Source organism: Micromesistius poutassou, assembly GCF_964030765.1.
Source record: "Micromesistius poutassou genome assembly, chromosome: 8".
Taxonomy (NCBI): domain Eukaryota; kingdom Metazoa; phylum Chordata; class Actinopteri; order Gadiformes; family Gadidae; genus Micromesistius; species Micromesistius poutassou.
Window position 1 is genome coordinate 3,332,570 of NC_140278.1, and position 12,474 is coordinate 3,345,043.

Here is a 12,474-nt window from a genome sequence, read left to right on the forward strand (position 1 = left end):
GACAAAAACAGTGAAACTAACCGTGCCGTGACTCAACTGAACCCCTAACACCCTGGCATGTACTCTGGCGGGGGGTAAACAGCCACTCTCTGCAGCCCCTTGATTGGGCGGGGCCCTCTGATTTGTCTGGGAGTGGCTCCTGGTCGTAAGAGTTACGCGTTGAAGACGATAACCCCCACCCCCCCCCCGCCCGGACGCCAGTGGTTCTGCGGTTCTGCAGAGTGTCTGTGTGACATCACCACTCCTGCGGCTGTTCTCCCAGCGATTACTCGGATCAGGAAGAATGTTGCAATTTCCTTTCTGACGTTGAATTCTTCTTTTTCCTCCTCTTCATTGTACCGTGCCGCTCTCCGTCAGGGGCTAATGTACCGATCGGTGAACTCCCATTTCCCGAGACATTTCGGCGGCTGTGCCGTCGTGATTTAATGGGGAGAGGTTATGTGTCTGTCACGTTTTGGAAGTCCTTCCATGGGTTGTTAAACCGCCCCGGTACTTGAGTGGATGGAGTGTAGCGTAACAAGATTTAGAGCTGCACACCTCTCACCCGCACGCTTCCACACACAAAGGTATTAAGCTTTGGGGTTTTCCCCCACTCACAAAGTGCTTAAAGAAAATGCCAATTCGTAGTGGCTCCCGTTTAATATCACTTAATGGACGGGCAGGGAGTATTTCTTGGCAAATAATCGACACTCGCACTCAAACACAATCACACAATGTGTGTGCATTCGGCCAGAGAAGTCTGCGCCTTCAACAAAGGCTTCTGTGACGGTTCCTTAGCAACAAGCGCTGACAAAAAAGCGCAAAACTCCTGGGAATGACGAGCCCGCTGGTAGAGATGTGCAGGTACCACTCCAACTGCATCGTCAGTGTCTGCTCTTATTTGACTCCTTGTCTTAATAACTGCCAAGGTTATTTAACAAGGTTATTTTGTTTGCACGCACAAACGTCTCCACCGGGTTGGAGCACAACGCCGCCTCTTTTCATATTCAGCATTCAAAGTTTATCGAGCTTGTCTTTTATTATTTGAGAAGATTTTAAATGGACCTAGAGTGACTAGAGTGTAACTTAAATTCAACTTTATTTGTATAGCCCTTATTCACCGGTACATTCTGAAAGGGCTTTACAGGCCATACATTTATGACACCCCCTGACCCTAGCCCCCCAGAGGGCAAGAAAAAACTCACTTAATCAGCAAGGAAGAAATCTTATGAAGGAACGCAGAGTGGGGGATCCCTCCTTCCAGGGATGATCAGGAGTGCAACAGGTGCCATAATTTACATACATACAGTATTATATACATACATGCATACATTTTAAATCAGTAATTTTTACCCAAAACCCACCATGCCCGTGTGGGCTCTGCTGCTCCTCTCCACCCCAAACCCACCATGCCCCCCCTCTACGGTGAGGTGGTTAGCCATCGCTAATCCCTCGCAGGCCCCGGCCCCCCATGTCCAGCCAGGGGGACCTGTCCGTCACGCGGCCTCTCACCACACTCTCCTCCTGGGGGAGACGGGAACCACGCTGCTGAAGAGTTGTTCCACACAGGGTGCATTGTTAAATGGTCCTCATTTATAAAGCGCTTTTATCCAAAGCTCTTTACAGTGTTGACTGACATTCACCCATTCATGCGCACATTCACACACCGACGGCGGAGTCAACCACGCAGGGCGACAGCCAGCTCGTCAGGAGCAATTAGGGTGAGGCGTCTTGCTCAAGGACACCACGACACTCTAGCTAGGAGGAGCCGGGGATCGAACTAGCAACCTTGCGGTTACCAGCCAACCCGCTCTACCTCCTGAGCTAATGCCGCCCGGCATTGTTAACAGGCTCGGCGAAGACAGTCACAGTGTTCATGTTGGACCACTCGCCCGCTAGCCTGGTCCTACCAGAATCTCGTACTTCATTTAATTTGCACAGAGAGTCTGGCCTTTCTCCATTGACAAACGTTAACTCACTTGAAGGCGGGTGTCTGTTGGAGTTTGAAACTATTGGATCTGCCCCAGTGCCGCTCTGGATCTGCCATAACCAATCGCTGACGTTTGACTACGACTCAAACTAGCGCACAACCTCAACATCAATGTTCTCAGCCACTCCCCTCTGTTTGCTGATTGGACAGCTAAAAAAAAATTGGCTGCAGAAAACCTGCGAATATACCGCAAACCCAGACGTGGTACTGAAGGGAAATTCTTAAAATTGAGGGGAAGTACGGAGGCGGGCGGAGCCAGGCTACTCGCCCGCTAGCCCCCCGTGGTCTGTCAAACGGCTGGTGTGTTTGTTTCTCCGTCTGCCTCCTCTAACCGCAACCTTCCCCTCTGACCCGCAGGTGAAGTCTGTGAAGACGGGGTCGGTGTTCTGGGCCATCGGATGCTGCCTCTCCTACTTCTACATGGTAAGGATGCACTCGCACACATACACACACGTACACACACGTACACATACACGCAGGCACAAGCCCACGCATACACACAGGCGCAAACACACAGACACAGACACAGACACGCACGCGCATACAGACAAGCACATACATACATACATACATACATACATACATACATACATACATACATACATACATACATACATACACACACAAGCACATGCATACACACACACAAACCCTACTGGAGTGCTAGTCACCACTTTATCCACAGCACTGCAAGAAAGCCAACAAAAAACACCTGCCAAAGCAATATGGAGGCTTTTTAATGAGGCTTTTACACCCAGACTCCCGTCCAATACAGCCATTATGACAACGGCGTCCTCCCAGCCCGTACTGCAATCAGACAAGTATAGGCATGGGCGTTTGAAATGTGCTGGGGACAGAGACACATTCGAAAGTGCATTTTCAAAAGTGCTGGGTACAATGAGAATGCACTCTATTTTTTCTCTTTAGTGCAAGTAATGAAAGGTTCTGAAAGACGGCATACCCATGTAGCTTACTAATGAATAAAATGTATACACCGAACTGTGATGTCTGGCACGTTTTATGAAGAAAGCGTTTCCAAAAAGCATTGGACACATGACCCACTATGTTGTGCTCCATGTACCCAATGTTGACAACGTGACATGACATGACTAAGCTACCAACATAAACAAAGAGGAGCTAGGAAAGGAAATTAACTATGTGTTTAAATTCAGATGGGGCAAAAGTGTGGCTACACACAGCACTACAAATGTCGTCAAGATTGAAAAAGCTAAAAATATTTGCTGTTCTCAATTCACAACACACATCCATCCACAATCACCACAATTATTCCAGAATTCAAGCAAAGCAAGTATGACCAAAAGTCACTTTGTGTCAACAAGAGACTGACTCCACTATCATCATCTCCACTATACCCAACCAACCGAGTTAAAACAGCCAACCACTTGAGTGCAAAAAACACACCTTTATTTATGTGGCAGTGGTCTGCAGATGCATCCCGTGGTGTAGCCTACCACATCCATTTAGTTCTACAGATTATCGCTCTGATAATGTCCATGGTACTAGCAACCTGGTCTGGTGCTTTTTACCTATGTATTCAAGCTAAAATTACTTGATTGTCTGATGCCTCATCATTGCATCCCAGCCAAAGAGTATTGGTATTAATACCTCATTCATTGTCCAAGCCAGGCTGGCAGCTCATACAAAAATAGGTAAGATATAATGTATACAACGCCAGTCATTATCGGGAAAATAAGCCCTGACAGGGCGAACCGCCCTGAAGGGCCTTTTTTTCGATAATGACCGGCGTTCTATACATATCCGCTTATTACACGGCTACTTGCCAAAACGAAAAAATAACTTCACACAGTGTGTCTTTTTACAATTGATTTTGTTCCCATTCGTAGTGTTGATCAGCAGAGAAATAGTTTGCCAAAGACGTTAACGTCGCTTAGCATCCGAATATGCTGGGGTTGATAAGTTACCGGACTAGCGGAGTGATAAGAAAGACGTGAATCAGAGGCAAAAAAAACCACTTTCCTTGACAGCGGTCAATTATGCTTAGCAACAGTCAATTATCCAAAAATAATTGACAGCTGAACGTCGGGAAGGCCCATGCAAGTGAACAGAGCATTCTACAGCATTAAGAAGAGCTGTGTAATAATCCAGAATAATTCAACTCGTTTTTTGTTTTTTTTAAGTGGTGGGTACAAAATTCATCTTGACGATAACTGGTAGGTACTCATCTCCAGCGAGATCAACATCTGAGTATAGGCCCCTTTAATGACGCCTTCTCCTGAATCTCCTGAATTACGCTTTTTCTTCTCTCCTTTTGATTTTAATTCACAACCCGTCACTCTTAATACCGCCTACACCGCCGCACCGGCTCCACCACTGTAACCTAATCAAGCAGACGCCTACACTACCTCCACCGCGTCAGTCTCAGAGCAATCCATGACAGTAGTTGAAAGGCTCGGGACGATAAGATTGTGCGTGCGTGTGTGTGTGTTTGTTTTGCAGGTGTCGGCGTGGGGAGGATATGTGTTCATCATCAACCTCATCCCTCTCCATGTGTTTGTTCTGCTGCTTATGCAACGCTTCAGCAAGAGAGTTTACATCGGTAAGGTTCCACACAGACACCACGCACTCAACACGAGGTGTGTACGATTTCGGGGGAATGACTTGAATTATTATAAATTATTTTTCATTCAATACTTTTGTAAGCGTTTATGATTCGCTTGATGATTTCGGTTGTACTCGGAGTACACGCTTGTACCGTGTGTGTGTGTGTGTGTGTGTGTGTGTGTGTGTGTGTGTGTGTGTGTGTGTGTGTGTGTGTGTGTGTGTGTGTGTGTGTGTGTGTGTGTGTGTGTGTGTGTGTGTGTGTGTGTGAGATCTGAGAGAGATTGTGTGTGTGATGAATTATCATCCCCGCTTGCGAAGGCCGTGCGGATGAACGAAACTCTCTTTGTTAATTGTGATGAGTGAAAGGGTTGAAATTAAGGAGGCGCTTATCTCCTCTCCTCCTCTCCCACTCTCTTCCATCAGGCTGTAGAGGTGATTACAAATCGAACCAACAATGAGAGGAACAGATCATTGTTTGATGGATTAAAAATTGAAAAAGCACTGATTTTCTCGACTCGACAATACTGAAATTGAAACTGAAAAGCAAACATTGGGCTAATGTGCCCGGATTAAATAGCCTGTGTGTGTCCAGTCCATTACTCAAAGTTCTCTTGACGTGCACCAGTGGTCCCCATTAAAAGGACATCTCTAAGAGCTCTGTTAAAGGGTTCTGGCGTTGCACAAACACCAGCCCATTATGCCCACCAATGGTCTTTTAATGTCAGATTGCGTAGCTTTATATCCGTGGTTCCTTCCTCGTTAATGTAGGCCATTAAACCCAAACCAAGGTACCTGGGTTTGGCCTCTCAGATTTTCTTTGATAACGGGACCTCTGTGAATTAGTTTGAACTTAAATTCTGTGTCTTCGACGCAACGTTTTAATAATGCCTTTTGGGTGCTCGGGTGAGGAATAAACTGGGCTAATCCTTTTGCTCAGCTACTCTGGTAATATGAACCCTACTAGTCGAAGAACATGTTCCTCTCTGCCACTAAGATGCTGGCAACTGTACCCCCGCCTGACAATGCCCCCCTTTCAGACTAGTGGTGCGGGGTTAGTGGTAGTGGGATAGTCTCGTTGGAGTGGCGGTGTGTGTGTCTGAAAGAGGGAATTAAAACGGGATTGTGGAAGCTTTAAGGAATGCAGTCATTCATAACGCTGGCCCTAATGCAGTTGCTGGGATTTCACCAGTGTTTCACCAGGCAAGCCGCGTGACAGCGGCTTAAGGATTTGAAGGACATGCATACATACATGCATGCTTGCATGTGCATTGTGCAACCCCACACATTAGAACACATGTGAGTGGGCGCCAGGCACTTACTTCAGCTGATAAGTGAATCTGGTCTGAAGGGTCATTGTATACTGGCTTTTGGCCCGGGGCTGTCCTTTTCCTTACATTTTGAATTGCTTTGGCTCGTGTTTTTTCTGCAGCAAATCCCTTCCCGGCTCTCTTGCCTTTCAAGCAAGACTAGCTCCTTAGCTCCTTGGCCGAAATACATCCGAGCCTGAGAGTTGATGTCGTGCCTTGTTGTGGTGTGGTTCAGCCTGTCCTCAGAGGAGTTGTTCTGTGGTAATTAAAGTGGTCGCATGTAGATGGAGAGAGAGCGCCCCACTGTTCCATCTGCTACAAGCCCAATAAACTGTGTGCAGACAATCTTGTGTGCGTGTGTGTGTGTGTGTGTGATATCAAACAAAGCGGTTCTATCACATTTTGAACACGCTCAATGCAAAATAGCGAAGAAGCGTGAACACATTGCAGTCTGACTCATCCATGCGTCTTAACACGCCTAACGTCCTGCAACATACAGGGCTAGGGATCTCCTATCTGTGACGATGACAGGTTTGTGTGTATGCGAATGTGTGTGTGCGTGCATTCATCTCTCCTTCCCTCCTCCCAGCCTACAGCACTTTCTACATCGTGGGCCTGGTCCTCTCCATGCAGATTCCCTTTGTGGGCTTCCAGCCAATCAGGACCAGTGAACACATGGCAGCAGCAGGTCAGTAACCAATCAGCAGGGGTTCTCTCCTAGAGGTCACACCCTTTGTACAGATTCATGTTCCTTCAATGCAACTGTGTGAATAGTTTATTAAACCGTTTGTTCTGCTTTTTGTGAAATATTCAGCAAAATGCATCGTCACATCTGCTCACTTCTCTTCGCTAACAGCAAATGAGATGTTGAACTGTCAGAAACACCAGATACGTGTTCACTACTGATGAGTCATACGGGTAGATAGACCCCCCCCCTCCCCAAACCGTTAGACATCCAACAATCTGAAACCACTGAGAAAGAGCTCACATTTCCCCTCTGCTTATCATTGTGCTTCCATCTTGCGTCGCCGGTCATTATCATTTTCGATAATGACCGGCGACGTTCCATACATTATCCCTTACATACATAACATGGAAGGGATAACACACGGAGCGTTCCACAGCATTGAGAAGAGCCGTGTAGTAAGCGATGGATAGTCAACAGTATGCATCGTTCTTCCCATGCCTTAGGCGCTAAGTGTAACTTGTAACATTGCTCTGCTGCTAGTAAATTAAGTTAAAGTGAGTTAAAATGGATATGAACGTCTCGACCTGCGTTGTCTTGTGTCACTCTGTTACTAACAAGTTATCCTTATATCACATAACAAACATAATACTTAGCAATAAGCCCAGCGTAGCATTAGCACGTTGAACCAGTGCGCTCCGCGTCCCTCCAGGGGTCTTCGTGCTGCTGCAGGCCTACGCCTTCCTGCAGTACCTGAAGGACAGGCTGACCAAGCAGGAGTTCCAGACCCTCTTCTTCCTGGGCGTGTCCCTGGCCGCCGGCGTGGTGTTCATGACCGTCATCTACCTGACCTACACAGGTACGCAACGCGGAGATATACCCAATAACACGCGCTCCGCACACCGCCGCTCGCTTCAGAACCTCATGAACCGTGTTGCAGCAGTAATCTTTTCTTTTGAATGTTTGTTTGAATGAGCTTTGGAATCGGGCTCATGAATAAATGAAGATCCTTTTATTTTGCATTTCATCTGGACACTCCGCTATGTTTTTTGAAAGACATCAAGCGTCTACTATAGCATATACCCAAGCCCAAGGGTGACCTACACAAGGAACAACACGGACATCGTAGTCACTGCAACAAAGTTCTGAGGAGTTGAGGGATGCCCTGTGTTCGGGGGGGACCCACGGGTATATCGTGCTCTCGAGAAGGGGTCCCGTTAGGACTGTCATCTCGAGCTGTAGCAGGTTTAGCTGCCGATGCTGATGGTGTTGATACCTTTTCTTTACCGACTCAGACAACCAGTCAGACATTTGAGTCTGTCCTCTGGTAGTGTCTAGTATCAGCAGCTGCAGTACAGCCCACACTCTATGTAATGAAGATGAGGAGGCCGCCTTTGTATATGTATGCATAACAAGATAAATAGATTGATGATTGATCCTGCAATTAAGTATTGATGTTAATATAACTGCTATAGCACTGGCTAGATGTGTATTGCTTGCATCGCAGTACAATAAAGATGGTAGCCTCCATTCACAGCAACGGACTGAGATGGGTTTGCTTCCTTGAAACATTTTCACTGCATGCCGTCGAATGCAGAGAAAAGTGTATTTTTGGAATGGCTAAGGCCTAGAGCTCTCAAGGAAAAGTCCCGTGGCCCTCGTCCTGATTCAGTGCTCATGTTTGTTCTACACAACACATTAAGTGATCATCCACTCACAACACCAAGGTCGTTGCTACCCTCTTGGTGTTGAGCAAGAAACGCAACTCCTGAATGAAACGCTGAAAGCTATCTTTGATTTGAGGTAAACCCTTATGCCCGGACTGCCAGCTATTGAGCCGGCCCGGTGACCTGTTGGCCCCGCTGCTTTCTCGGAGCCCCTGATTAGATTCTGACAGCTCATTAATCATTCTGGGGGCCATGGCGGGGGGGGCACCAGGGTAGACGGAGAGAGCTCATCGGCGATGTCTGTCGCTCCCTCACTCCGTCTTTCTCTCTCTCTCTCTCTTTCTTTTTCTCTCTCGCTCTGTCTCTTTATTTTTGTCTCTCTCTGTCTGTGTCTCTGTCATTGTCTCTCTCTCTCTCTCTCTCTCTCTCTCTCTCTCTCTCTCTCTCTCTCTCTCTCTCTCTCTCTCTCTCTCTCTCTCGCTCTCTCTCGCTCTCTCTCTCTCTCCATCTGTCTCTGCGTTTGGCACATTGCACGCGCTTTTCATCATCCATACACATTTAAAATGCTTCAAGGCAACTTTATGTTACACCGGTGCGTAACAAAAAAACCAACTACAGGATACGTGGCTTTGTGTGTATGTGTACAAATGTAGGTTTCATGCATGTACACTCTGTTGCTGCTACCTTTTTGGTTGGTGTAATTTATATTCCCAGTTCATATTTGTATGTTTCTCTCCTCCTGATAGCATCCATATGGTAAACGTGTGTGTGTGTGTGTGTGTGTGTGTGTGTGTGTGTGTGTGTGTGTGTGTGTGTGTGTGTGTGTGTGTGTGTGTGTGTGTGTGTGTGTGTGTGTGTGTGTGTGTGTGTGTGTGTGTGTGTTTCTCCTTTGAACCCCCAGGGTACATCGCTCCCTGGAGCGGTCGATTCTACTCCCTGTGGGACACCGGGTGAGTCAACACACGCATGGACCACTTAACAGTGGGCAGAGCAGCGGGGGGACAGACGAACTGCGACCGGGGAGAGACGAACGCCGCGTTGAGATGCTGCGCTTCTCCTAATCATGCAAAGCACCGGGTGGTCGAGGCGCGTGGCCGACACCACGTTTCTGACTGTAGGGGGTCGGAGAAAATGTTGATACGGCGATGTATATCGTCGCCCTTCTTCGTGCGATACGAGGATCGCTACACTGGCTCCCATTCTCTTTCTAGCTGTCGGACTCAACACGAAACAATTATAGTTTGCTTTTATTTATATTTGTTACCCCTGCAGTACAGTACGCGTACCCCCATTTGAGAACCGCTCCGCTGGACGGCTCCTGTAACAGCGCGGCACTGCTTGTTTTAATAAAGCATCACTCAAAGTGCTATCTTTTTGTAACCTGCCATCTTAGATAATGGGCGACACACATGGCCCACAAATTGTGTTTTGTCTGCGGTTTCTAATCTGCCCACGCAGTCTGCCAAGTGTATATCAAATGTATATGCAGAGGATCTAGCCTGCGGGGCTGCTGGCTGGCTGGCTGGCTGCAAGCGCCCAGGCTCGGGCCCGCTCTGCCCATCCACCACGGCCAGCAGAGTTGGCTAACTAGAAAATAAGATAAGGCTTCTTCTGCGTTAGCGCTCCTCGGTCCGGGCTTATCGTACGGCCAGAACAGTGCGGCGTCAGCAGCTCGGCTAGGCAACTTTTAATGCTGTGCATTGTTTGTGCTGTGGTTGTTTTTATTAAGGCGTGTTTTGCTTTGAGTTTATTATGGGGTACCATCTGGAAAGAGGATTCGCTTTAGAAGTAATGACTTGACGCACAGTCAAGTTCGACTGTGTGTTCGACCCTTCCTTTGTAGTTTCTGAACTCGCCTTGCCTTTCCAGCTACGCCAAGATCCACATCCCTATCATCGCCTCCGTGTCGGAGCACCAGCCCACCACCTGGGTCTCCTTCTTCTTTGACCTCCACATCCTGGTCTGCACCTTCCCCGCCGGCCTCTGGTTCTGCATCAAGAACATCAACGACGAGCGCGTCTTCGGTGAGTCTTCTGATCTGTCTCGCTTATCTCCGAGGCAACCCGTTCCTTCGGCCTGCTCAAACAGAAAAAGTTATTTATTATGGGAATGCTTAGAGCGTCCTATGGCGCCTCGCTTCCCCACTGTCTTCAGAGGCCGTTATGGCCTCCTCTAATGCTTATTTGCGCAGGTGTGTTTTCATTTGGTTTGCCGGGTGAATGTCGATCTCAGCAGGTGACCGCAACAACCAATCTGCAACCAGCAGGCTCCCAGTGACCGGAATGTAGCTTAGCAACAACTTCACTTCACACTGGGAACTCTTCCTTACGACATGTTGAATAATGCACCCCGCAAGCAATTCATCCTCTTATATTTTACTATTTAACCATGCGGCTAATTTGTCTTATATATATTTTTGTTTACATTTAGAAGAAGCATAAATATTCCCCTCTCTCTCCCCCTCTCCTCTGCCAGCAGAACTGGGCAGAAGTGGTTTAAGCATTCACGGTCGCGCACAGCGAACCCCTAGCCAACCCCCTTGCTCCCCAACGCACAAATGTTTAGTGCTCACCTCCTGCTCCCCGCGCTCCTAAACTCCACGTTGAGCCACAGAAGGCTGGGGTGGCTTTAGACACAGGGGCGCGGATGTTGACCGCGACAAATGGCTCTCTGCCACTAATGGCCACAGCCCGGGGTTTGTGTGGCGGCGGCGGCGGCGGCGGCGGCGGCTTCTGAGAGCCTCTCCTCGTGGGGGGGGGCATGGCGGTAATGAGCTGGTGATAATGGCTGATGGATGGAGGATCAAAGAGAATCAAAGAGACCAGCCAGAAAAGGCTTCTCCGCCTCTACGGCAACGAGATGATGTCAGTCTGCGCGCGCTAAACTGTTTCGCCCGCGGCGCCCGTTTAGTATCAAAGCCACCCAGAAGGTAAGGTAACCCTGCTAATTACACAACACGGTTGCCACGGCGCTGGGATCTGTTCTGGAGGAGTGCATGGGGATGTTTTCTTAAAGAGCAACCCGACACGAAAGATCTCGACTACAGGGATAATTGGCAACTTTTTTTTTGGGGGGGGGGGGAGTTGGTGTTTCTGACCTGGTGCTAGTGTGTGAGGCAATCAGAAGCCTGTGATTGCAATCACCTCCGTTTCCCCAGATGTGGACCTAGCTCTGTGGTTGTAGTGTTTTGTTGCGCACCAGTGCTGCTGTAACGTGCTGCGCAACGCAGCCTCGTAGGGTTTGGTTTTGGATTAATATTGAAAAGCCTTTTGCAATAGATGACCAGGGAGAATTATATGCCGTTATATGACGTTATCGTGTGTGTGTGTGTGTGTGTGTGTGTGTGTGTGTGTGTGTGTGTGTGTGTGTGTGTGTGTGTGTGTGTATGTGTGTGTGTGTGTGTGTGTGTGTGTGTGTGTGTGTGTGTGTGTGTGTTCAATAAAAAATATATATTGATTATTGAGGTATGTATGTGGTCGGTTAGGATCCGTGGCATGCTGATTATCAATAATTAACCATGTATATAAGAAGATTGGCTGAAATGACCATGAGAACCATCCGTTATTCATGTTTATGGCCAATAATTAAAATTTTGCGCATCCCAATATACACAATGGACAACTATGTTGTGTGTGTGAAGCCAGGTCATTGAGCTGTGCGTTATGGCATCAGTACCTTAAAGAGGACACTAAACCCTGGACTCCAGCGTTGTATTCGAGACATCCTGGAAGGAAAGGGAGCTGAACCAATGGTCTGATTTGTGAATCAGACAAATCAGACTCTAGGCCATGTGTCGACCAATCAGAGGTTCACGAACTCTAGTCCATGTGTCGATCAATCAGAGATTCAGAAAACTTCGGTCCATGTGTCGACCAATCAGAGGTTCAATCCAATCCACGACCTTGCTGTTTTTCCCAGGGGAGTGGGGGGGGCGGGAGTCTAGGTGAACTCTGAACAAGTGAGTCTTGAGTCTTTTGCGGTAGCTTGTGCGACTCTGCGGTCGGGACCCGGACCCAAACGAACCCACGAGAACAGAATGGGACCCGACCCAGACACAACCGAACAAACCCACGAGAACAGAATGGGACCCGACCCAGACACAACCGAACAAACCCATGAGAACAGAATGGGACCCGACCCAGACACAACCGAACAAACCCACGAGAACAGAATGTGACATGACCCGGACACAACCGACCGTTGACCCAAACGTGGACCCTCAACCGTGTGTGGGTCCCATGTGGGGTCTTGGATCAGGGCTTC

General features: G+C 48.1%; 1 protein-coding gene across 1 annotated transcript in view; it reads left to right on the forward strand.

The window, feature by feature from the left end:
* LOC311351087 (dolichyl-diphosphooligosaccharide--protein glycosyltransferase subunit STT3B) overlaps window positions 1–12,474 on the forward strand; it is a 52,437-nt gene that overhangs the window by 28,173 nt on the left and 11,790 nt on the right. The window contains exons 4-9 of the mRNA XM_084471171.1: window positions 2,327–2,392; window positions 4,448–4,547; window positions 6,449–6,547; window positions 7,257–7,403; window positions 9,113–9,161; window positions 10,081–10,235. Coding sequence (XP_084327297.1) covers window positions 2,327–2,392; window positions 4,448–4,547; window positions 6,449–6,547; window positions 7,257–7,403; window positions 9,113–9,161; window positions 10,081–10,235 — 616 coding nt within the window. The remainder of the gene's footprint in view (window positions 1–2,326; window positions 2,393–4,447; window positions 4,548–6,448; window positions 6,548–7,256; window positions 7,404–9,112; window positions 9,162–10,080; window positions 10,236–12,474) is intronic.